Source organism: Pecten maximus, chromosome 4 (assembly GCF_902652985.1).
Source record: "Pecten maximus chromosome 4, xPecMax1.1, whole genome shotgun sequence".
In the NCBI taxonomy this organism is placed as follows: domain Eukaryota; kingdom Metazoa; phylum Mollusca; class Bivalvia; order Pectinida; family Pectinidae; genus Pecten; species Pecten maximus.
This window is the reverse complement of record NC_047018.1, coordinates 11,213,565-11,241,138: the sequence shown is the minus strand read 5'-3', so window position 1 is coordinate 11,241,138 and position 27,574 is coordinate 11,213,565. Positions and strand designations below refer to the sequence as shown.

General features: G+C 34.8%; 2 protein-coding genes across 3 annotated transcripts; one reads left to right on the top strand and one right to left on the bottom strand.

Annotated features, from left to right (window-relative positions):
* Window positions 1-1,540: 1,540 nt before the first annotated feature.
* On the top strand, window positions 1,541-17,718 carry LOC117325225 (vitellogenin-6-like). Of its 2 annotated transcripts, XM_033881316.1 has the most exons (29): window positions 1,541-1,596; window positions 1,917-1,940; window positions 2,515-2,660; window positions 3,001-3,149; window positions 3,310-3,508; window positions 3,711-3,887; window positions 4,140-4,285; window positions 4,520-4,769; window positions 5,546-5,724; window positions 5,941-6,106; window positions 6,762-7,031; window positions 7,303-7,494; window positions 7,782-7,999; window positions 8,976-9,067; window positions 9,454-9,578; window positions 9,730-9,915; window positions 10,055-10,175; window positions 10,318-10,576; window positions 10,793-10,955; window positions 11,386-11,517; window positions 11,710-13,971; window positions 14,147-14,341; window positions 14,622-14,777; window positions 15,148-15,301; window positions 15,431-15,591; window positions 15,874-16,013; window positions 16,144-16,252; window positions 16,403-16,604; window positions 16,834-17,715. In XM_033881316.1, exons 1-29 carry the CDS (start codon window positions 1,554-1,556, stop codon window positions 17,094-17,096), a joined length of 6,879 nt encoding a protein of 2,292 aa, XP_033737207.1. In that variant the 5' UTR covers window positions 1,541-1,553; the 3' UTR covers window positions 17,097-17,715. The 2 variants fall into 2 exon arrangements, with proteins under 2 accessions (XP_033737207.1, XP_033737206.1); XM_033881315.1 differs by having other exon boundaries at window positions 1,552-1,596; window positions 5,546-6,106; window positions 16,834-17,718.
* LOC117325226 lies at window positions 17,407-26,041 on the bottom strand. Its single transcript, XM_033881317.1, has 2 exons — window positions 25,845-26,041; window positions 17,407-23,502 (listed from the first exon to the last, which is right to left on the bottom strand). Exon 2 carries the CDS (start codon window positions 23,475-23,477, stop codon window positions 20,838-20,840), a length of 2,640 nt encoding a protein of 879 aa, XP_033737208.1. The 5' UTR covers window positions 23,478-23,502; window positions 25,845-26,041; the 3' UTR covers window positions 17,407-20,837.
* Window positions 26,042-27,574: the final 1,533 nt, after the last annotated feature.

Sequence of the window (27,574 nt, the reverse complement as noted above, 5' to 3'; positions counted from 1 at the left end):
TGTTATATAAGACTGTGAGATCCTGTGATGTTATATAATACTGTAAGATCCTGTGATGTTATATAAGACTGTAAGATCCTGTGATGTTATATAATACTGTAATAACCTGTGATGTTATATAAGACTGTGAGATCCTGTGATGATGTTATATAAGACTGTGAGATCCTGTGATGTTATATAAGACTGCAAGATCCTGTGATGTTATATAAGACTGTAAGATCCTGTGATGTTATATAATACTGTAATAACCTGTGATGTTATATAAGACTGTAAGATCCTGTGATGTTATATAAGACTGTAAGATCCTGTGATGTTATATAATACTGTAATAACCTGTGATGTTATATAAGACTGTGAGATCCTGTGATGTTATATAAGACTGTAAGATCCTGTGATGTTATGTAAGACTGTAAGATCCTGTGATGTTATATAACACTGTGAGATCCTGTGATGTTATATAAGACTGTAAGATCCTGTGATGTTATATAATACTGTAATAACCTGTGATGTTATATAAGACTGTGAGATCCTGTGATGTTATATAAGACTGTAAGATCCTGTGATGTTATATAAGACTGTAAGATCCTGTGATGTTATATAAGACTGTGAGATCCTGTGATGTTATATAAGACTCTAAGATCATGTGATGTTATATAAGACTTTGAGATCCTGTGATGTTCCAAAAGGCTGTTTTAAGACTCTGTAATGTTATATCACTATGATCCTGTGGTGTTCTATAAGACTGTGATAACCTGTGGTGTTATGTAAGACTGTGAGACCCTGTGATGTTCCAATAGGCTGTTTTAAGATACTGTGGTGTTCTATAGGACTGTGAGATCATGTGATGTTCTGTAAGACTGTAAGATCAAATGGTATCTTATAAGACTTTTAAGATACCGGGGTGTTCTATAGGACTGTCAGATCATGTGATGTTCTATCAGACAGTAACATCATGTGATATTCTATAAGACTGTTTTAAGATACTGTGATGTTCTATAAGTCTGTAAGATCCTGTGATGAAGACGGCGTGATTATAGCGTCGAATACAAGATTCTGAATGAACTCTTTCTTTAAAAAGACAAGATAAAAGCAGGAAAAACTAACAATTGATTTTGAAATTTCTCGGAGAAATATTGATTTACGATACACTTCTTTAAACGTAAACTACCTCTAAGTTGAGGTGGTATTTAACCTGGTCATTACACGTATCTTTAGTCGAGCTAATGTGACAGACATATTCCCACAATCAACTACTGCACATTTGATGAGACTGCCAAATATAACCCGACATTTATTTTATGTCTACTAAACACGTTCTAAAATACCTATGTTTTTGGTTGAGCTATTCAAACATTGCTGCTTACAATTGCTGTTATGACATAAAGGGTCAATCTGTGCCTATCATTCCATTGTGGTGGAAGTGTACCAAGTCACTATTGTCCACGACTAGACCAGATATATTATAGTTTTTACCGTGGGAATCATGCAGTCATTTCTATGTGATATATAAGGACTGACCACGATGAGCGGTACTACTTCAGATTGGACTCATCATGTTTCGCGTTTTGTTGCTGGCAGTAGCCTTGGGGCTGTCTGGTAAGTGCGCTCTTTTTAGCAGTTTGCCCTGTTTAAACTGATTCATCGTAATTAATAGATAAGTAATTTATGATTTAACAGGTAGTGTTTGAGTAAGAACAAGAAATAAAAAAAACCTTGTTTTATATAAAGCTATTAATTGTTCATTTGATCAAAAAATTGTCTTGTGTAAAATGTTTATTTGTAGCATTATATACTAATTTGATTACCTTATTGCTCCGGTGGTTGATTATTGAAATAAAGTAACATGAGTGTCATACAGCTTATAGTTGCGCTTCGATACTGCGCCATGTAATAACATTGATACTTTTTATTTTCAGCTGGTGGTCAACGAAGAAAATCGGGTAACTATAGTTTGTTTTTATGAGTTACATGTCAATAGCAAACGTACATCTATGTTCACGTTTTTATTTGTTGTTTTGGTTTTACAATATATACAAATGTAGTTTCAAATTATGCTTGTATAATTAACGCTGTGTTGCATTTTGCTTTTCCACTATGTCCTAAATTCTTATTCATACATGTATATCGTTTAGATATAAAATATTTTTTCAATGCAAATTAATTTCGAATTAGAATGCTTCTAGAATAATCGATTCAAAATCATTTTGGTATAAAATCAAATTGAAGCCTGTATATCAATGATATTTGAAACGAATAGTGACATGTATTGGAAGGTACTTATGTATTTGTAATGCCATTTTCCAAAAATATAAAATCTATTTAAAGATGGGATCGTACACCTACTATTATAATTAATATGCTATTCATATATTTGATTCATTTGTTCATTGATCTTATTGTATTTTTAACTGTACATTGTATATACTTTGTAACCATTCTGCATCTAGAAGTTCTGTCGAGCATTTATTGACAGTTTTTTTACTTCTAATCTTCGATACATTTTTATCTTTCTAGCCTATTCCCCAAACAAAGAATACTGGTACGATTATGAAACACAGGTTGTAACGGGTATTCCAAAAGGCAGCAAAATATATTCCGGACTCAAATTCAAGGCCACAGCCAAGTTACAATTTGAAACGGCGGCCAAGGTTTTGGTTAAAGTAGGTATCTCATTGCATTATTAACATCAAACCGGACATGGTCTTTGTTCGTTTTTTTTTATTTATAGTTTTCGCGCATGCTTTATGATGATTATAATTGTATTAACAATAGTTTGACGAAAGTTGAACTAGGGCCTAGTTTCATAATTATAGTGTATGTACAATACGATGATGCAGTCATTGAGTAGGCCAAATACATATAAATGATAACTTTAACTTTACAATTGCAAACTAGTTTGCCAAGTTTTCCATTCAACAGATACTAGGTTGTCACATTTGAAACATTTGTAAAGTCAAGCAGGCCATGCAGACAAATATAGAGCTAATTTTCTATTAAAAGTTCGACGATGTTGAGATGTACAAGATCAACGATATGATCGATGGTCTCGATCCCACGAGGCAGCAAATTCCAGAAGATCTTTTCCAACAACTCTCCGGGCCAGAAACAGCAGACATGGTTGAAAAGCTTGCGATGCCCTTGAAATTCAGGTTGGTCATTTATGAAATTGAAACTTATATAGCTGTTTGAAGATGTGACATATCTACTCGTTATGATAAAAGATATTATACAGTGCATTTCAAGTTTTTCTCACTTACCTGTGACTTGAAGAGATATTTTTGAAATATATCCATTTTTTTCCTAATTCAGTTATATTCGAGGCCACATCAGCGATCTGCAGAGTAACCAAAATGACCCCTATTGGTCTATGGATATCAAACGTGGGTTCCTCAGTTTACTGGAAGTGAACCTAGAGGAGCGCCAGACCCTCAACCCTCCCTCCCCAATAAGCTACGATAACGATAATCCGATGACACCTGGGCTCAGCGAGTTCTACACTGTTCTTGAAGTAAGCTTTTCAGCAAAAACTCTGTGTATTATATTCAAGACACTAAAATGATGATGAAAATTGTCTTTCAGTAATAATGTATTTAGCTACACGTATTTCTGTGTCTATGCACTATAACTTGAATGACTATATTTTAATCTGAAATTGATTGATTAGTTTAGTCATTGATTTTAGTCTATTGAGTAATGCTTATTATTTGTAGCCAAGTGTTGCTGGTGAATGTGAAACTTTCTACAGGCGAATGCCTTTGGTGACGTCGAATGGAGGCCCTTACATACGTCTCAATAAAATAAGGAACTACAACAAGTGTGTAAATCGTCCTGCGTTCACCAACACCATGTTCAACGAATACATGTGTGCAGAATGTGAGAAAGATAGGGTAGGTTTGACAAAGCATTACTTTCATCCGATAAGCGTTTTGAGATACCAACAACTCATAAGCATTTTGAGGTACCAAAGTCTAATATGTTTTTGAGCATATGATGTTTCCTACTGTTTTCAACTATTGCATTGTTCCACAACGGCTAGAAAAAATATGTCCGATAACATTTACTAATTTGCAAATATATAAGATATAAAGATACAAACAAGAGTATCGTTATACAATTTTACACGATTATTCATTCATTAGACGGAACCATTAAGATCTACATCAGAGGTATACTACTATCTCAGAGGTATGGATAGGAACTTCATCATCGAAAGTGCTATTGCAGAGAGCCAACATATCTACACGCAATATTCAGAAGAGGGCGGCAGTGTCGCCACTTTCATTAAGTAAGATGTTACTATTATTTATTGACTGACTATTGTGTTTGTATAATTATGAAACGAATATGGAAATCCTGCTATTTAAAAGTATCGTGCATATATCCGTATTTGGTGCATATACTTTGTTAGGAAACAGTCTAGATTATGCTAATAATAAACTTAAAAGCAATGCAATGATTTCTGTATAACTATATTGAGGTGAACAACGTTATTGATAAAAAGATAAATTTATTCTTGTAGTCAAACATTGATGCTAACCAAGACAAATGAGATCTCGGAACACATTACGCCACCTCAGAACCCCAGGAGCCACCCATACAGTCTGCGGTCTCAGATGGTTGACATGGAGGATCCACGTGAACAGAAATTGCCTCTACCTGAAGAAGATTCTCATACCCAGGATGACACTCATAGGTGCATGCCTACGGCGTGCGCACCAGGAGACAACGGATGTAGATTGTCTGTTAACCAGCAACGAACAGAAATGAAGGTAAATATAGTGTTGTTGTAAAGATATACTTAACGATGCTTAGCTGTGACATTTTTCTTTTTTTGCTTCGGAAACAAATATTCTGTTTCTTCTTTTCAGAATAATAATCTCGATTAATGAATAAATGATTAATTGAAGCAATCACAAGACGTTAAGAATAGGAAGAAATACCAAGAAAAGAACATTAAGGGAATTTTTTGAGGGACTTCATATTTCATAAAATTCTGTGCTATATTCATTTAAAACAGAGAATTGAAGCTGCTGTGTCTAGGCATATTTTGATTTAATGTAACATATATCATATCTAATAGGAAACGTTTTCCGTTATTAAAAAGCATTAATGATAATTCTAATGTAACACTGATCCGAACTGATTCCAGTCATTATTTTCGCTTCATAAGATGCATTACGTGCGTTCGAAATACCCGTGATGACTACAGTTATATAGAATACGTGTCCGTCGTAATGCATTGCAAAGACAATAAATAGCGACGAAATATAACCCCCACAATAAGAGCAACTAATTCAGATAAAAATTCATAGTATATGTAAGATACATGATTATAACATGATATGTCATTTCTTAAAAAAATGTTTCTGAATTAAAACCTGGTCATTTACATCAAGGTAAAAAGTATTCATTTCAAGAATGAAAACATGATCAATGCAATGTGTATAGGAGATGAATTCCTAACATGTTATATTTTTTCTTCTTTTTCACATATCGTACCACAAATGTTAAAACCACATGTATTTTGACAATTAATTTGCTCCAGATTCAAAAAATGCTTACTTCGCTCTCAGCATTCACTGAGTTCGAGGTCAAAGAAGAAGCTACTTCACTACTTGCGGATATGCTGGTAGAATTCCGCCGTGCTGACTACAGTATTCTTATGAAGTTTTGGACACGTTATGGAAATCCATCAACCACTGATCCGGCAATGCTTCGCATCAGGTATCTAGTTTTATCATCCGATGGAAAGTTATTTAATCACAAGACGACAGGACATAATTGTATAGCATATGTTGTTGAAGCTAAAACGTATATTTTCTTTACCGTTATGTTTCTGATGCTTCTATGCCAGAAAAGGTTTGGTTTGATTTTTATTTTGATATTGTTGGTTTCTGGAAAGGTTTCCGGTAAATACAATGCTTCTAAACTTTTCTCCAGAAAAATTCTTATTGATATGCTGCCGACAGCCGGAACTCCAGCTGCCACATACGTTATGACATCTGCGATAGAAGCTACACAAATGACACAAGACGAAGCAGCTATGGCTCTTAACTATCTAGCCGTGTATGCAATGCCAGATATTTGTGTCGCTAAGTGGATTCAGGTAACATTGCACTCGGAAACATAAGATACAGTAGGGCTTGGTATGATAAGCTATGGAAGTTATTATGACAATTTTTTTTCTAATGATGCCTCAGCAAGGAAATTAGGAGTATATGATTGGCTAGTCTTTATCTAAAAAAAAACAAAAAAAACCCCAAAAAACAGAGAATACTTTTATCAATGAAGCGTTATACATATCATATCTGCCCCCTGACATCTTGGTGTTAATATTCTATTCTTTAAAAAGAATATATCCTCCTTTGAAAATGAGACAAATATTATCTGGATAACTTATATTTTACCTGATATCGTGCATCTAGTTACTATATTGTATTGGACTTTTATTGGATCTTTAATAAAGATGAAAAGTAAGATAACTCCTTGTCTTGACAACTACTAAAAAGTGTGCGCATATTTATGTGCGTTAAATGTTTCGTACCTGCACCCTGACGATGTGAACCTGAGGTCGTCATTCATGTTTACTTACTGAAATAATGTTTATAACACGAATTATAGTCGTCCGTCCAACAATGTAATAATATGGCTCATACTGTTCAACATTTAGTTACATCGCTTGGAACATCTAATTTGCATGGTCATACAAACAATATTGTATGTGTCATATACATTTTATAACACAAAACTTTTACATACAGAAAATTGTGGAATTGCCCTGGATTGAGCAACACACACCGACAAAGATATCAGCATGGCTGTGTATGGGTGCTGTCGTCAACAAAATCAATACCGACCATGGAAAAATGATAGTTAAGATCCAGAAGGAAAAAGAATTGCTGCAGAAAGTAGCACAGTCTGAAAAGGCACGACCAATCAAGAGAGAGCTGGAGCAGAAACTTGCCAAGCAGGAGTCAAAGTTGGGAAAGAAAGCAAATATAATCAGTCGTTTGAAAGAGGAGTTCTTACAGGTATCACAGGCGTACGAACAAAATATTTAAAATCATTGGAAAGTATTGCTGTTCATATATATTTCTTTTGTCTTATACATCTTTTAAAACGATATAAAAATATTGACAGATCAATTTGGTAGCTATACTGTCTTCCGTTTTTTATTGAGCCTACCCGCTCTTGTCGTATTATGTCTCCTCTGTCCTTGCTGTGTTTGTCATATTGGTATAAATTCTAGACTTTTGGACATACAGTTTACATTTTATCTTATTTATTTATTTCCTGTTTTAGATGCTGCAAACACTTCTTCGATCAAATATGGAAGAGGACAATATCATAGCTCTGAAAACGATAGGAAATGCCGGTTTTAGTGAATTTTTTCCTGACCTGAAAACCGTCATCAATGACAAATCTAAGCCCTATATTCTTCGATCACAAGCTATGTTTGCGTTAAGGAGAATGATTCAGCTCGAACCAGAAGCTGTAAGTAATAAATATTTTACGAGTTGTTTTGTATACCATTTGCAATTACCTTTACTTCATTTTATTAGGACGTTAAGCTTATCTGAAATGTTATTGCATTATGTGACTTATTCATGAAAGCAGAAAACACACTTTTTATACTTTAATAAGTGTGTTTTGAATGAGATATAAACTCAAAGCCACCCAGATAAAACTAAGTGTCCAAAATAGACCTTTCGTTATAGGTGTTAGGGACATATGGTAGTGTGCAGTATACTACATGTATATATTAATTCTTATTACTACAGGTAAGAAATATGCTGCTTCCACGATTCTTTGACAAAACTGAACCAGAACCTATCAGAATAGTGGCGTTTTACATGTTTTTCTCTGCTCAACCACCAAAACCGATGCTGGAAATGGCTGTTCAATATCTTGACCGTGAAACTAATCCAAATATCGGAACATTTGTATACAGTCTACTGGAACAGTACTCCAACAGTTCCGACCCCTGCCTGATGTCAATGTGAGTTACTAACATGTATCTCGACAGATAATATGTTTTTAGTTTTTGAGTTGTATGTAACCCTGATTTCAATCTCTTTAATGTACTTTCACATTTAGCTGTGTATTCTGTCAAAAAGAAACGCTATGAATCGTCCATGGACGTCGGGAACAAGTGAACCGCAGTCATTTTATGATGGCATAGGCAGCAAAGAAATTGCAATAGCTAATAGTTTCGTTAGATGACCTCAAATTCTTTTGCTATTAAAGATGCTACTTCACCAATAGCATATACACTGCTTATCACATACATATATGACATTACACTCACGGAATAGGAAATTTGTAATTAACACCATCAAATTAAAAACATAATGCCTGCGTCCTGATAATGATCGCTTATAGGACTTAAAATTAAAATTCCACCAGAGGGACCTGTCATGTTGACCATTGATTGGCATATTGATTGCTGACGAGCCGATATCCAAGTAGGGGAGATAGGTGCATTGCGTACTTGTATTGTTTGACAAATCAGTCATGTAGGGTTTTGTTTTTCTTTTATTAGAGTAGCTATTTTTCGAATGTGTGTTGTTTACGTGCGTATTTTGTGTTTGTGGGTATTTGTTGTATCTGTTTTCTTTCCCCTTTCCCCCCCAATTCGTCATTCCATTATTGCCATAGCAATACTTGTAACTTACTCGACTATTGACATATCAGACAACGTTCAACGATATACTCCAACAACATTTGATTATCTAAATGTTAATAATCAAAATATCATATCATGTAACTACACCATTTATTCTTGCCTTCGATGTAGCTTCGTTAACAATAATAAAAATGACAAAAAATGAAAGTAAGCAAGAATCGTTTTCAATGACGATTTTGCTATACAAAAAAAATCTTATAATCAAGGAAATTAAATGCAGCCTCAGAAAGATTGGCAGTAATTATTACGTTATGTTCATGTTTTACGTTCACATATTCTATATCCATAGGGTGAAGAATTCAACATGGGCCATGCGATTTGCGAAGAAATATGACCCTAAATACCATTATTCCAGATATATGCACTCTTCTCTGTACGATGGTTAGTATATGTTTTTATGTACCAGTTGTCACTGTCGGTAGTTCTTAATGATGCATATATATGTATATACTCAACCAATTAGTATTTCAATGTCCGTTAGATATGTAATCTGTTTTACGCATTTATATACATCTGTATATCGTTATACCCAAAATAAAACTTTTCTACCCTTTCGATTGATACATAAACCAATATATCACCTGAAGAGCTTGCTCTGAAAGTAAACGAAAGCGCTTGTGATTTTCTGGTTTGTGTTTTTATTTAATTTTATAATATCATATATAGGACGATGAAAGACGATTATATGACTCGGTATATATAGATATGGCTTAATGTTATTATGTCTATTAAAAATGAAGACTAGATTAAGTACTTTTTTCTTTTAGATAACATGAAAATTGGCATTATGATGGACCTCGGTTTTCTTTCATCATCGAAGGAATTCATACCGGCGTCTATGGCTGCTAATTTCCGTATCAACGTTCTTGGACGCCAAGTTGACATCATGGAGGTAATGTTACAGTTTTATATTGCCTTTTCGTTCCAGTTGTTACACATTTTATTTCATGCACATGTTTACTGTCATTTAATATTACATTCGATTAGTTTATAAATTTACAAGCATAACTCTGGTTGTGTCACTTTATTGTATAATTGACTAGGTTGGATACAACTCTGAAGGACTGCAGAAAGTATTGAGTAAAATGATGGGGCCGTACAGCTTATTGAAGAAAGGCCGATCTCCATTAGACATATTGGAACCCCGATCACAATCAAGATCCAGTGATGACTCGTCTGATTCTGCTGACGACGAACAACCGAACCCAATACGTGACATCCATGAAAAGGTAAAATGATTTATACAGTTAAAAGCATATTATGAAACGAACAAAAATCAAACAATATTATTCATATTCAAACATTCTCATTGACGATAATGAAAATTCGTATTAATTTTAATCGTAAACGGTTTTTTTTTTATTTCAGTTGAATGTGTCTCCCCGCCAGTCACCTGAAACAGAAGGACACATCTACTTCAAACTTTTCGGAAATGAAATAAGTTACACCCCATTCGATTACAAGTTTATCGAAAGGTTGCTTAGACAAGGTATTTTATTTTAACTAAATGTTAATTGCAATAACTGCATGCACAAACACATCTATTTTTAAATGTTATCATAATATACATGTGTGAGCAATATGTCAATGAAGCTGAAATTGTTACTGAAATTATTAGTTTCAAATTGCAGGAAAAATCCATCTGCCAGTTAATGAAGAGGACCTTAGACTTGGAACCAATCTTAAACTCTACAAGTCTATTGTTTGGTCCGATGTAACGCATATGTTTGCATCAGAGGCGGGTTTCCCTATAAGGATGAACATGCATGGCTCTTCCTTCGTGAAAGTTGAAGGAACGTTTTCGGTTACGGCGAGCCCTGCTTTATTCAAGAAGAACAGACATGACAATAAGCTGAGAAAGTTTGATGCATCTTTCAACCTTCATCCCAGGTATACCATTCAATCGTTTTGTACGAATGTGATCCAATATTTTTCGTTAAAGAAACAAATGTGCTTATCAATTTCTGTTCTAAAACACTGCTTCAGAAGGATACTTTCCTGGCGTTTGAATAAATAAATAAAATAAAAAAAAAAAACAAACAAAAAAACGGCCAGATGGCAATGGTTATATTTGTAAATAATTAATGTGTATGCGAATGTTTCCAGTGCTGTCATGGATATGGAAGGAACGATGATGGTCGATGCATTTTACTTCAAGAGTGGAGCGTCTGTACGAGGTGTAATACAAGCAGAATCACCACTACACTTTAACTACGGATATGATGCTATGAAAAACAAGTTTTACACAAACTTCGACGTTTCAAACTTAGTAAGAATTCGTTTGCTTACTCTTTTCAGATTTGCTGATTCTGAAACCCATTGTTCCACCAATGCAATATTTTTGCCTGTAATTGATACTTCATTAACCATTTGACGCTTCAATTATAACGATTGGATCCAGAAGTGGTTGACCAATAACGTCTATTTTATTGAATGTGCATGAGCGTCCTTAGAATGATAGTTAAAATGTGATATTTTTTTAATATAATGCTTTTCAATAAATCATACATATCAAATGACTAAATACATTTTTGGGAGAAAATGCCAACGCTAAAATATTCACATATATATCATCTAACTACTTTAAGTTGATCAAAGATACCGTCCAACTTCTATCCGGTATCTAATTATACGTTATATAGTTTTACTGTGATTAAACATAAAAAGTAATTACTTTTCTTGTATTGTATTCTCTACAGAAAGAAAAGTTTATGAAGTTAGAAATGAAGCCGTATACCTTTGTACGAAAGGAACCGTTTGACATACACCAATGGCCAACTCTTCCTGACACAAAAGATATTGACGTTGCAGAGAATGCCATTCTGGAAACGGTACGATTACAAATTGGAATTTATTTTCACAATTTGAAAACAAGTTACTATCTAGTATTTGTCTTTTAACGGAATTGAATAAACTAAATTGATGTTGAATTCAGCTTTACCAGTGTTTAATAACAATTCCTTCAGCTTTAGTGTACAGTGTATGTTTAAACGATAATTGTCTCACGTATTCGCATCTCACAGGTATCGGAAGAATACGGTAGCCATGAGTTTGGACTGAAGTTTGCCACAAATGGACAAAAAGTCAAACGGAATTTCCTTCCTACCATTCCATACTGCCCATTTTCTGGAAAACAAATGCTATACTTTACAGTCCAACCAGGATTAAGCCCACCGACAAAATACCAACTGGAGTTCATGGTTCTTAAAAACCAGGTTACAGATAGGTCATCGTCCGATCAGTCTAGAGAACAAGATCAGCAAAGCAATGGTTATTTGAGTTATCTAAACGTATTCAACGTGTTTGGTTCCAATGACAGACCTGAATACCCAAGAGAAGAGAGTACACCTAACATACATTTGCAACACGTAATAGAGAAACTGAGAGGAAAAGTGCCAATACTGCAGGACGGAGAGAAGTATGCATATTCTGTTAGGTTGACTGGAATAGGAAGTAGTCCGATGCGATATTATAATCTCGAAACTCTATTCCAGAAGAGTCTGGATGGGTATGAAAGACGAGTAGGCTTTTTATTCAAAAGAGCACCATTCCCACAATGGGAAACTGAACCTTTCCAATGGGATATGGACATAAAGATGACTTTGCCAAGAGTCCATATAGAACCATCAAAATTGACTGACCCATCATATTTGGAAGAGCTTCATAAGCAGATACAATTGTATGTTAAGCAGGATGGCAAGCCACAAATGGCATATAGAATTGAGGACATGCTGCCTGCATATCAAGACAGGATCGCTACTAAAATGCAAAGCTGGGCCCAATCAAAGACGTTAATCGATGATTTGATACAGGACATCGTTAAAAAGACAGAAGATTCAGCTGATCCGGTCTTGAAGAAGCTGATAGAATTAGTTGAAGAACAAACACAACTACAGCATGTGATTAACAAGTTGAAAAATGAAATGTATGATAAGAAGTATCGCAAGAAGAATGAAGAGAAATATATGTCATTAATTCATAGATCCAAGACTGTTGCCGATCTATTGAATGAAGAATTAGACCAGGTGCAAGGAGATAACGATGATTTAAGAAAACCTGTACTGGTTAAATATTCGGTTTATAAACAACAACACATATTAAGAAATATGTTGAAAATGTACACAGTTTTAAAAGACATGCTGCCAGTTCCAATTCAAGCTGATACGAAAGATAAACTGAAAGTCGCTGAAATTCAATTGCATCAAATGATCCAAAAAGAGAACCGAGTATTACTACCCGAGTTACAGGACTCGCCCATGCTCGACATTAAACAAAATGAATTGAAAGAGGAACAAGAACGTGTCTTGCTTAACTTACTTTCCCCAAGCTCCAATCCAAGACTTGACGAAGTGGCAATGTCAGATGTTCCAGAGGTAATAAAGAAAGCAAGCATCGTAGAAAGGAAAGTAAAGGACGCCATCGCTGGAGAAATGGATATACCGAAACCAATAACATATAAGATTCTTGAAGCTACTATTCTTCAAAAACAGGTTGTAGAAAGCATGCAAATAAAGATGGAACTTGTTAAAGAGCAAGTGATGGACAAACGTGTCCCAGCAATGCAGACTGATGAAAAAGAGAAATTCATTTCATGGAGAGAAGCAATGAAAACACAAGTCTCTAGTTTGTCAAAGATCTTAGCCAATCTGATTTCAAAGGAAGAAGAGAGTAGTATACTTTTGCAAGTTATTCCCAGTAGTGAACATCCGAAACTCCAGAAACTACTTAAGGTGAAACTCCTCCAACCACTGATCTCTGATAAGCTTGAAAAGATCAAGGGTAAACAAATTCGTGTAGAGAAACGACACGAAGATAAACTACAACTCCTTCAAGAATGCTTGGAAATCACGATGGAAATAAAAACGAAATTACAAGATATCGTGGGTGTGCCACAGAGCTTATCACCTCAGTTATTACACATCGCTGCAAAGGTAATGCAAACACAGATTAAATTGCTTGAACAATTGAAAGAAAAAGCTCACCTGTTATCGGTTTATAAATTGGAAATGGCAAGTGACTTGCATCGACCACTGAAGGCTCTTAAAGATAACTTAGACGATGCTTATCTGGCACAAGTGAAGTATTTGAAAAAGGCATTGTCTCTTGTTGACAAAAACATTTTGTCGGACACTGATCAGGACTCCGCGCTGCCGAGTCCTAGAATCTCTAGAGTGATGAAAAGCAAGACACTTTCAAGACATATGGAATACCCACAAAGGCTTTATTTGGAGATGAATGCACATGCAGGACCGGATAATGCACGCACGAAAGTAATAACGATCGAGGTGAGTAATTCAATCCTAACAATAATCCATCATTAGCTAATCTAGGTATCAACTACAAATACGTATATATAGGTTACATACGAGAAGAAAGAAATACGTGTATAAAGGATGTAGTTTTTCATTGATGGTATATATTTCATTTGATTTAATTTTACTCTTTACAATTCCTGTTTAGATGATTGGAAAGAAATCACTCGCGCAGATATTCTGGGAAAAAGATCAGTTCTTACCTCTAGTAAGAGACGAACTTGTAAAGCAGTATCTCAGAGTCAAGGAAAGTGGAGAAGAACACATCACAAAGTCGTACAGAAAATTGGAAGAAGAACTTAACACATTCCGCCACTTCCACTTTAGCATTGACTACAACGAGGTATTAGTGTATAACGGCCAAAACTCCCAAATACATACTATATGTTAATTTTCAAATTTAAATAAAACGAGTACCTTTATTGCATAGTAGTGCCCTATCAATAACCGTATCAAATTGCTCATAGTGAATTAATGAATCTGAATAGTTATATGATGCAACATCTTTTATTTGGCGTAAGAAAAAAAAAACAAACAAACAAACAAAACAAAAACAGTGTAGTGCTAAAGCATTTAATGTTGGGTATTGGGGTATTAAGTCCATCAATCTACTTGTGTTTCAGGAGGAATTCCCGGAGTACCTCCAACTTTACTCTTGGCGTTACAGAGAATTCTTGAAGTACAAAATGTTCAATCACATGAGACAATATTTCCCGGAAAAGACATACAAACCTAATTATATGGAGCTCGTTATGGATATCGAAAGGAATAACTACCAGGTTTGTTATTTTCAATTACTATTGGAAACCTACCATAGCAAAAGTGTCATCAATGACATGATTTCATATTACTATTGCAATTGTGGACAATAAGCTAAAGAAGTGAAATAACGCGATTTCGAAGTCATATTTTTTTTTTAAATAATCATAATGGAAGCCCAAAAGCTGAAAAGAAGTGCAATCTCTTCTGTTGATTTATATGTGTAACTTGAGACGTTTTATTTACCTTGACTAACATGATTTATCATGGCTATCGATACCTTTATGATATCAAAATATAATGTTCTGGTGTTTAAAGAAGTGCAGTTTTAGTACAAACAGTTAATCAATTAATCATCAATGATTTGGACGACTATTGGTTCCTTTATAGGTGAATATGGATATGATGACTCCGTATGAAGTAGACAGATTCCAGGGAATGCTGATGCCTTTTTCATGGAAATCATTACTATCATCTTTTCAACCAAAACCATTTCGAAATAGCATTCTTCCTTCTCCATTGAAGATCAAGAATAAGCTATCAGGTACTGTGCCCTCAGAAATTCAATATGCATGTTAAATCCATTACATTTGACAAATGTAAAGAAGAAATATTGACGGTTTGCTAATTGAGCAAATATCGAAACTAATTCAGACTTTTTAATCCCATATAGGTGTCTGTGAGATGAGAAAGAATATGTTGACAACTTTGGATGCTAAGGAAGTTAGGATTCCCGATTCTAAAGGATGCGACTTCGTTTTGGCTATGGATTGTTCATCCTCAACTCAGTTTGCTATCAAAGCAAGAAAGCTAAATTCCGACCCCATTAAAAAGGTACATCAGGTTTTATTTTTGTAGTATATATCAGTTTTGAACAATAATTCGTTCATCAACTGAATTTTAAGATGATGCATTTCATCAATTACTCTCCTGTACTTGTACCAGTTGCAAAACAAAACATGTACTTAAATGTTTCGAACAATACTATTTTACATCTATTCTTTGGTGTCTTAATTTTATCTTCTATCATTAACATACTTTTGTTTGTCCGAAGGAACTTTTTTTACTATGTACGTTTTTAATTTCTTCATTTAAAAAAAAAAAATTTCTTTGAAGGCTGTTACTGTGATGATCGAAAATAAGAAAATCGAAGTGATCCCAAGAAACAACAAATTAGTTATTAAAGTCGATGGTGTCAAGCAAATGGTTTCAGAGGATGCCCCGTTTGCGATTAAAAAAGATAATACAGAAGGGAGGTAAATGCTATTCACACTATTACTTTTCTTTAAAATGTTATGTTTACAAAGAACTGTATATCCATAACACCAATGTACTGATGATGCAGAAGTAGAGAATGCATTTACTAATCAGCATATCGTGTTGCAGGTACCAGCCGACTCTAATCGAAATATCAAAGAAAGGGCCCCGCGTACATGTACATGTACCTATTCAGGGTACGGAAGTTGTCACTGATGGCGAGTGGATATCAATACAAGTATGCTATTTCATTTTCATTCTTAAGTATAGATTCGTTTCTTTATAAAATGTTTAGTATATATATAAAGAAATATAAAGAATGGCAAGAGGGACAAAATATTACAAAATATTGCAACTAATAGTGTAATGACTTTTTTCTGTCCGAAAGGTGTCGCCATTTTACTACTCTAAGGTATGTGGACTTTGTGGAGACTACGATGGTAACCCATACACTGATAATAAGGACCCCCAGAGACGGACACACGAGGACACTGCTTGTCTTTTAGCCAATTACGTTCTGTCCAATGGCCAGTGTGAAGCTGCGGACGTCAAACGCCAATGTAACCAGGCTATTCCTAGCCCGAAACCAGGTAAAACATGAACTCTATCAACTTATAATTTGTAATGTTATTAGTATGTATTGAAACGTTAATTTGTATAATCGTTATGCATAACAATATAACTTAGTGGTTGCTTTGGTTCGAAACGTTATTTTTCAATTTCCTGGTTTTTTTTTTTATCACAGACACTGTATTAATTATCAATGTAAGCATGACAGATGCGTAAAGTATACTTATAGGTGACACTTTCTAATTTCAGCCACATGTCATTTGGAAAAGAGAACAGAAGTGAGAACTATGTTGGACAACATATGCTTCTCGACACGTCCTGTTAACAGATGTGTTTCGGGATGTCGACCTCAACAACAAAAGTCGATACGTATGCAAATGATCTGCAAGGACAGGCAGGATCCACAGGCGGAGGAGCTCAGACAAGCGAGTCACCAACGAGTGCTAAGAGAACTACGAGACCAGACGCCTACCGACACTTTGCGAGTTCGCCAGGATGAGAGTTGCTTGTAAACGGCGTACTACTGAACGATTTTGCTTTGATTAACGGACATCCCTTTATTTATACTTACCTTTATTGCTTATTCGCTTTCGCCTTTCCTTTGTCTATTACACACTTCCTATTTTAAGAAACCTAACAGGAATCTTAATTAAGCAATTATAGTTATCCATCGTTTTTGCTTCAACTTTATCATTCAGCAACTTGCAAATTCTTCTGTATTTCTGATTCCAAATTATCTTTGAAAAATTGCATTAAGACATAAATCTTGGAATGTAGCGACTATATAGGGCAATAGTAGGCGAATTACAATAAAAAATCATAGATTGTCTAATTGTATTACTAACTGTTTTTAATATATTCAATGGAATATGGTTACAAAATTACGACATACGATAAAATTTATTTTAACTAATGTGTAATACCTAGACAAGGTATTCTACTCCAATCAATCACTATACATATCAATAATTTGGGACTTATTATGTTTATACTACATGATGAGTTTGCGATGTAAATACACTTTTTATCTTCACGTATATTTTGAAAAGTGAGTCTCAGGTAAAGTAAGTTGACTTTGACGATCAACTGTTTCTATGCTTACGCAAATAAAGCTTGCATGCAGCATCAAAACAATGTTGTGGTTGTGTTCTCTTTTGTACTAGCTACTGCAAGTACTTTTGGTATAACTAAAGTGTATACATTTGTATCCTTTTTTTTTTTGAATTTTTGAAGACATTTTTAATATATAAATAGATAAAAACCTCACACACACACACGTACACACACATCAGTTCCAGAATGTATGGTTTGCAATTATCATCATGATCATAATATCCTCAAGATCTTTCATCATCCTAATAGCATCCTCATCATACTCATCATCATCATAATCACATCATCACCATCATAATCACATCACCATCATAATCACATCATCATACAAATGAACATACTCTCATCATCATCATTTCATCATCATACTTATCAACATCATAATCTCATCATCATACTAATCATCTTCATAATTTCATCATCATACTGATAATCTTCATAATTTCATCATCAACAACTACAAAGATAAATACATAGAAAACCATGCAAACTCCTTTAACTGTGTATATATTCTGATAAACATATATACACCCTCACACACATACCTATTCAGTTTCCTGGTAGCCTGATGAATCCTGTCGAGACCTCAGTTTCTGCGTTGGTCATATCAACTCTAGCCACACCACTATACATTTGTATTGCTGTACAAACTAGTGTCACTGTAAACATGATAAATACAATGCGACTGCAAAAAATAACATATGCAAACAACGCGTTGAATATTTCAGGATTACATCTAGAAATATAATAAACCCACTTAGCCATACAGATTACATGACCAGGTATTCGAATTCGAAATACTGCAATTTGCAAATGTTATAACATATCATTTCCCTGTATTTAATCGTTACAACTGCACAACATACCACATACTTTTGAACGTCTTTATACTTCATTAACCGACATTAGTTACTAATATCATACTTTGCTTATAGGTTTTCACGTGTGATTGAACAAAAGACGTTAACGTTAAAAGTACCTTAATTATGAATTTATCAATAAATACAGTGTAGTTCTACTGAAAAAAGTTCAGAAATTCGATCGTATCTCCTACCTCAACCAGGCAACAAAAGGCTGATGCTTCGGATGAATTGGTCTATTTCTTCAGTGATAGCATTACATTAAGATACCCTTTACTCTAAAATAAATCAGAATGCTGTCTAAAACTGCATAGCTAGTTGGGAGAATTACGCAATGGTCAATATTTATTATTTTTCATTTTTAAGAAGCTGCAATACATATTTCAAAGGCACCTGCAAATAAATTTTATTATACAGCATATTTAAGTATATGATGTAAATCCTTGCTTAATTTAGCGAGAAGTTTTAAATATGATTCAAAATTACAGCTGACATTCCATTTAGAAACATTTTGCGTTCTGATATAAGCATACACCAAAAACATGCCTTTCTAAAAGTACGTTTGAGGAGGATTTGTTATTGTTATGACCACTCTTTCTAAATAATTTAGCTTCTGAGCAACTGAAAACTATTACACAATATTAATTTCTTAACTTCGGAACAAAGATACATTGTGTTTTCAAGGGTATAGGTGGAATTTATCAGTATAGCATTAGTTGCAATATACTCACTGCTTACTTAATGATAAACGCTTGCAGGATCGTAATACATTTCTTTTTCGATCAGGCTGAAGAATTATATTTGCATTTTGTTTTTTAATATGTAAACAATTCATTTTTGTAATTCGATATATAACTAAATTCGTAGTTATAAAGTATGAACACTGAACAAACATTGACTCACACGGAATTTTGCAATATGTGAATACATATCACTCATAGTAATCTGCTTTAACAAAACTTATGGCCATCTTAAGCGTGGAAAGACGGTCACGGCTAAGAAAAGGAAGAAACAGACACAGGGGACTGGGCAAAGAATCCTTTTAAACACTTGGTATAGCGTTGACTTTCAGGCGCTGAGATATGACGAATAAAGAGCTATGATACAGATCGACATCTTAACATCGGCCTATATAAAAAAAAATCAAACAAACGACATAGGGAGGGAGACGTCCCAGAAAAAAGGACGGCAGAAGAAGATTTGCAGGTTTACATAAATGTACAAAATAATCTATATTGCTCTATCCATCAGTGTTATAAACATTCTGAATTGTTAAATATATTGTAATCAATTACTGTAAACGTACATATATTAGAGTTAATCTTATTTTCGCGTTGGAAACCTTCCGCTTAATTATAGTGGTGCTAATTGAACTTTCTGTACATTGTTTTCTATGTCAAGCATTAATAGTGCACTAATTCTTCACTGCGCGAATGTGTATAAATTATGTTTTCCGCTAAATTTTGAGTACGCTAAAATATGTACGTTTACAGTAAGGTTTTCAAAGAGAATGATTTTGTACCCTTGTTTTGGTAACACAGTTAAGAGGATGCAATAATTGAAATAGACATCAGTTTCTAGAATAAAGTTACCAATTAAATACAGTACTAGATAAAAACTACAAAGAAACACATCAAGTCCACAACATTAATGAAATGCTGTTTTTTTATCAACAAGTCTTCTTAGTCTACGTGGTGAAACGAATGGATCTTAAATAAGTAGGACGGAAAGGCACTGGGTTTGTGAAATATTTATATGTATGCACTGTACGAATGTATAATCATACCAATATTGTTTTTTATTTCTGTAGTTTGTGACAAATTTATCATACTTCATAAGTAAACAGTTGCAACGACGCCAAATATAAAGTCAAATCAAATCGGATTTAAATAGCATGGAACAAAATAGAAACGATTCAAGTTCCGTTGATCGTTTGAATCTCTGTAATTTCATTAACGTTATTTATTCAACGTTCAAAATAATAATTCGAATGAGATTAATTACATACATACATATTCGGTATAAATTTCAGTCTTATTTCGTTGCTTATGTAATCACTTTTCCATTTTGCCTGGACTATATAGTTAGATGACGTGGAGATATACCAGAAAGTTTTTTAAATGGCCCCGCCTAAAATAATGCATACATAAAGTATATTGCTGAATTTAATTTGTCTTTTCGCTCTCCAAACCACATTGAATTAAATGTATAGACTTGTGATTTGTATTAGCAATGTTCACTAAAACAGTTTTGTATCCAAATTGAAAACACGTGTTTAAATTAGATATCGAAAATCCCGAGACAACCAAGGATCACTTTGCAGTAAGTTAACATTATGTTGGTGGTCCTGTTAAGATCCATTAAGAAATCATCCGTGTCCTCTTCAAAACCTTCAAGATTCACGGTTTTGTATCTAAAGAGATCAACCTTCGGAAGGAAGTGACAGGGCAGAGCTTGTGCCTTAGACGCCATTAATAAGCGCTTATATATCTCTGTCGTGCTGTTAATAACATATCTCCTGGTTTGTATGCTTTCGTTTGTTTCAGGAATAGAATCAAAGTAGCCTTCTGCTACAACATTGAAAAGACAGTTTTTCAAAATATACGAACTGATTACATCGGCTGCCGATAGCGAAATTGAAGGCGATCCATCCTCATCATCTCCGAAGTCAATTCCTGGACACAGCACATCCTTCATAATCTTTGCAAGTTTGTAGCTGTCTTTGACATATTGCGGAAGTTTCACCATCGCATGACTCTCACTAAGCGAACAAGATATACGAAAATGTTGTCCTTCCCACCTCCTATGTTCCGGTACCTGTAACAGAAGAAGACAACCCGTGGTTTTTACCGCATCCGTCATTAGTCGGCTTGTTTCAGTATCGACACCTTTAGGCCACCATCCTGCCTTATGGATGCCGAATGCTACATCGATACTGATATCAAGTTTTCTATGCACCATGTCGATCCATGATATCGAAAAGTTGATAACAGGCTTTTCTGTGTCATTTCTCTCAAATGAAATATCCAATCCACCCATCATGATATTGTCTCTTTTCCAAATATCTTTGTTTCGTAGTACTCTTTTGATCAAAGAACCGCATTCTTTCCTTAGTTCCGAGGATAAAAGAAAGCCTTCATCATCAAAAAAGTGCCCCACCTCTTTTGAAGGTAACAAATCTTTGCATTTTAAACGCGCCAGTCCAGAAAAAGCAGCAGACCTATCTTCCACAATCTCACATATGTCTGTAAAGAAAGGCAAACAGAAGACGAAATCAAATTCGTTGAATAGCCCGACTTTAGTTCCTTCAGATGAACTGCCGCTGGTATACATCTGTATAGAGAATTTTTCGTCATGTTCGCCAATCCTCTGGGCAATATCCTCCATTAAAGCAGTTACCCCCTTTTTAATATTCTGGTTTGCTGCATGGACGTCGTTTAAAGTATCCTCTTCTCTGAATCGTAAAAGATCGTCGCATGCTTTCTCGACCTTTTTGACAAGTTCAAAAGAATGCAAATACTTTTGCAAGTTGTCCCCCATTATATCGTCAGGGTATCTCAGCGATTTGTCATCGTTAGGGGATATTGTTTGGTTTGGTTGAAGAAAATGTTCCATCTCCGTAAGGCCAAGGAGCCTTGCAACGTCCGTCGGCGTTCTTCCGCTCTTGTCTGTTATCCGTCTATCAGCACCCATCTTTAGAAGACTTGTAGTTAACTCAGAGTCATCATACACTGCGTGATGCAATGCCGTTGCACCATACATATCTTGGTGATTTATATCAGAACCCTGCATCAATAGTGTTGTCTGTACATCTACATCGGCAAATAAGTCCTGAGCAGAGAATATACTCTGTTGTAACGGCGAACAGCCCCATTTATCACACATGTTGATATTGCAACCAGCTTCAATAAGTAACGACACAATAGCAGAATTCATCGCCAGGTGAATGGCATTTTTCCCGGTGATATCTTGTAAGTTCGGATCAGCGCCATATTGAATCAATGTTTTCGTCACGTCCAAACTAAAAGTGGCTGATTTCATCAGTGGCGTTACACCTAATCCATCTGGTATATCAACATCAGCGCCAAGTTCGATCATTTTACAGACGGTGCTTTCGTTGCAAAACGCTGTTTCAAAATACATAGCAAATGGCGATAATTCATACATATTCGTGCCATTGAGGAGAACCTTCCAAAATGGTTTGGGAATAAATGGTGATTCTAAGATATCGATCAGATACGATGGTTGTAGTGCTGGATTAGCAATAAGGTTGTGCATGAAGTTGTTGCCTTCTTTATCCGAGACGAGATAGTTGATACGCTTAGCTTTCGATAGGAGCAGTTTTGTCTCGGGCATGTATTGAGTTGACATATGATGCAACACGCTTCTTCCTTTATTATCCTGTATGTTAGGGTCAGCACCAGCTGTCAGCAACTGTTCCATAACTGATAAACACCCAGACTTGCATCTTTGGTCTGGTTTGGTACATAGATGAAGGGCTGTGTTTCCGAAGTAATCTACAGCGTCAAGCAATTCATTGCTTGGTGTAAGCAGAAAAAGAGCCAGTTTTACTTCCTGTGGAAAAAATGATAAGTAATGAAGAGGTGTTCTTTCATACATATCTTTAACGTTAATTAGTCCTCCGGCCCTAATCAGAACCTCTGAAATCTCAACATCTACGTCAAGCGATACACTTTGAAATAATGCCGTTTGATGCATGTTATCGGTTTTGTTAACATCAGCACCGTGAGCGAGTAGAAGTTTGGTCATTCCTAGATCATTGTTCTCTACCGCTGTATGTAGTAGTGGTTGGTATCCATTTGGCAGTCCGTCTGGGCATTGGCCTTCGTTGAGTAAGCGGACTACCGTAGGACAATCCCTAATATGTACAGCAAATGTTAACACATCCTTCCACGGCATTTTATGGCTCTTAGAGAACAATTACCTGGAATAAAATAAAAACATTTTCTAAAGCGTTGTTCATATATCCATTATAAGCTTGTCATTCAGAAATGAATTTAATAAAAGTGGTTTTATTATGTTAATTCAACAGCATACTTCAGAGCGTTACTGGACATATCTGAGATAAAAAAAAAACGTTGATGAGATCCAGGTCATTGGCAACTTACTCATATGACAATACATATATGGTTAAATCAAAGGTTATGCTTGTTTGTATGGTGGGCTAGTGACCGAATGAACACCGGGGTTATTCTGAGGCGGGATTGCCTTGCAGTAGCAATATAAAATTTGAATAATGTATTGAAATAACCCCGATCAGCGAAGTTTTTGGACATAAATAGAGAAAATTATCTTAGATTGTTCTGTGTATTTGTAACATTGTATAGTTTATTAATTGTGCCAGTACATGTGTATGAAACATACATTCATATGTTCATTAATCAAAAGGGCCATACTATTGTGGTAATTCATGCCAAAATATTTTGGCACTTTTAACGATTCGGTCGAATTTACAAGAGAAAGGATATTGATCAACCTAACTTCTTTCGAAATTTGCAAGTATCTTTTTTCAGCTTTAGCCTAATATATCACTAAAATACAAATTCTTAAATTGGGAAATCTTTCAATATGGATTTGGAAAGAGCTCCGAATGAGCCCCACGGGCCAAATCTAAAAATAACAAATTTCATAAATTTCATTGCATGAATTATTAAAGCAGAACCCCTCATTTAAGAAAACTAAATACATATACAATATTTCAACGCATTTATTCCTAAACTAGTTTTGATATTAATGATCAATGTTTGTTTTCTTCTGTATTAAAATAGCAATACATACAATGTATGTTCAACATTTGAACGCTTTTCAGCAATTTTTATGGAGCATTATTTCTTTGATGCACTAGTTTCTATAGTTTTGGCTAATTTGTATCATACATGGATAGGTCTTGTTATATCGTTATTCGTTCCACACCCAATATCATCCAAGAATTACATTAGATACATGTATTACACTTCAGAGTCGGTCCAGTAAACAATTAAACTTCTTTTCTTGTCCCCAATTAGTAGGGAGATAAAGCATTTTCTCAAAGGTTGATTTTTGTAGATTTTTTGTTTTTCTGTTACAACATACACACAAATAATTATGAAAAACAAAAAAAAAATGTTTTTGCAATTATATCCCGGTTAAACTCTAAATTGGCAGGACTAAAAAAAATATTTTCAATTACGGTAGGAAATGTGAACTACAAAGTTTTGTAGCCACTTGTAGAATTGTTGTGTATGGTGTAAGAGAGGAAGACGGAGTCCAAGTAGTTGTATCTTGGTTTATTTACGTGTGTAGAACTGCTCAGTCCAGTCCTTGGAAACCGACTACATAATATAGTAACATCTAACCTTTTATAGTCCTAAGTCCTAGGTATGAGTATATATGATTGATTGATACAGGATAATACAGAAGACGGCTGTCATATAGCCTAAGACAATATTAGATAACCATGTACAACATGTACCATTAATATCAGATCAACTACGTCATCCTTGGAAACAAGTTGGTGCCAAAGGGCAAATGTGTTATATAAAAATACAGATCTAGGAATATTTTTAGTTATAAAATCTCCTATATATTTTAAACTTAATTTTAAAATAATTTATTATATTTCATTCGTCCCTTTGTCAAAAATGATTTCAAATTAGATATAATTTCGACATTATATAAGTAAATTCTAAAATAATTAATTATGGTAACTACGCTGCTTCAAGAAACACAAATCAGTTACCTACACTATCATAAAAATTAAGTTATGTTACATGTCGCTGTGTTTGATATCAATAAGGACAAGCGATGGTCTGTTACCTTATATTTACAGCCAGTCCTGTATGATAAGTTACATTTTTTGGTCGTATGACGTGATGTCTTCAAGCAAGACGTTGTTCATTTCAGCACGAGTTACGTGCCTTGTTCCATTCTTTTGCTCCAAAGAAAATCCAAATAATGGAAGTAATTATAAAAAAAAAAGAAAGTTGTTTGTTATCATGTGAACATACTAATACGGAATGTTAACGATAGTAGCTCGTATATTTAACAGAAATTTAGAAATTACCTGTTAATGGTTGTTTTGTGGACGGGTGCTCTCCACTTCGGCAAACCATACAGTATGTTTAACCCATTCAGGTCAGCTTAAAGAAGAATCAAATTTAGGTCAAAGGAAATCGCTCGTGTTCAACGATCGAGTATATCGATATTCCAGACATTCCACTACGCTATAATATAAAGACATACGTGTATATAGATGGTGACATCCCATACAGTAGTAATTATACTCACATTTCACTTCCGGGACAGTCATGAACCAAACCGAAAGTTGGCATTCGTGCTATGTGTTGATAAAACCAATGGCTAAATGTGAATTAAGGAATGGTGTATACCGAACTGTTACCGGCTAACTTAATGTTCGGTAAACATCATACCCACGTCACATTCACTCGCGCCATACTCGCGGCATACACACATTGGAAAGTACTGGCTTGTTACCAGGTTAGTACGTGTTGGTCTGTTTATATGTCGAGTGTAAAAACGGTAAACATAGGTACCAAGGTAGACTACTGTGCTAAGCTTATCGCGGTGTGGCAATTCTCTCTCGTTCTGAGCCACGCATGGTCTGTGTAACTCAATCAGATCTAGGTAGTTCACGTGATACAAAGGAAATGCATCTGTTGTATACGGATGTGTGGAAAACTTATAAGCATGAAACCTATGTCTCATTTACACGATTTTACATTATATCGGTGTATTGATTCAGGAAAAATAATTGTTTTTAATTTATGCATGCACATATTTTCTGATCGACATAGGCATGTGATAAACATTTTGTCATTTAACTGCGTATATGATATTGCAGTTCATTTATCACTTTTCACTTTTAATGCTTCTCAAAACAGAAAACTCATAATAGGATTACTTGATACTATGTGTTTATAGTTTTGGTTGTGTCCTCTAAATGTTTATTTACGTCATCACGTTAATTATATCCTTGAAGAAAGATACGTTGGTATCTGGAAATGTGCACCTTGGTTACAAAGTAAAATCGAAGGCTTGTTTCTGCATTTATTGTACAGCACTAAACGACTACATTGTATCCGTATCTTAATGATCACTGTGGGGTTGATTATCTGGGTAAGCTGTCAAGACGGGTATCGTTAACTAGACAAAACAGGTATCTATATTGATTTCCAAGTCAATACAGGTATCCATATTGATTCCCAAGTCAATACAGGTATCTATATTGGTTACCTCGTCAATACAGGTATATATATTGGTTACCTAGTCAATACAGGTATCCATATTGAGTCAATACAGGTATCTATATTGGTTACCTAGTCAATACAGGTATCTATATTGGTTACCCAGTCTATACAGGTATCCATATTGGTTACCTAGTCAATACAGGTATATATATTGGTTACCTAGTCAATACAGGTATCTATATTGGTTACCTAGTCTATACAGGTATCCATATTGGTTACCCAGTCTATACAGGTATCCATATTGGTTACCTAGTCAATACAGTTATCCATATTGGTTACCAAGTCAATACAGGTATCTATATTGGTTTACTAGTCAATACAGGTATATATATTGGTTACCTAGTCAATACAGGTATCTATATTAGTTACCTAGTCAATACAGGTATCTATATTGGTTACCTAGTCTATACAGGTATCCATATTGATTACCTAGTCAATACAGGTATCTATATTGGTTACTTAGTCAATAGTACGTAACACCATGACTCTTCCAGAACCTCTATTTTCGGCTGGTTGTCATGTTTCCTTATTAATGTCTGAGGCAGCTGTTCTGTTCCGGTAGTCTTTTGCTAAAGATATTTCCTTCTCATATTCTGACCCAGTCCATAACCATTGTTAAGTTTTAGTTCAGTCTGTTTTGATGACCCGAGACCACTTGTGAACACTCATAGATTCCAAAGTGAGGACCACGTTTCCACGAGTGTATGTGTGACGTAATACTGCATTAATGGTGTTTGTGTGATTCATCAC

Excerpts from the sequence above, each read along its gene's own strand:
- LOC117325225 (XM_033881315.1), top strand. The coding sequence starts at position 1,554 with ATGTTTCGCGTTTTGTTGCTGGCAGTAGCCTTGGGGCTGTCTG. Across the intron at positions 3,150-3,309 it reads GCGATGCCCTTGAAATTCAG|TTATATTCGAGGCCACATCA; the intron begins GTTGGTCATTTA and ends TTCCTAATTCAG. Across the intron at positions 15,302-15,430 it reads GATCAAGAATAAGCTATCAG|GTGTCTGTGAGATGAGAAAG; the intron begins GTACTGTGCCCT and ends AATCCCATATAG.
- LOC117325226 (XM_033881317.1), bottom strand. The coding sequence starts at position 23,477 with ATGCCGTGGAAGGATGTGTTAACATTTGCTGTACATATTAGGGATTGT.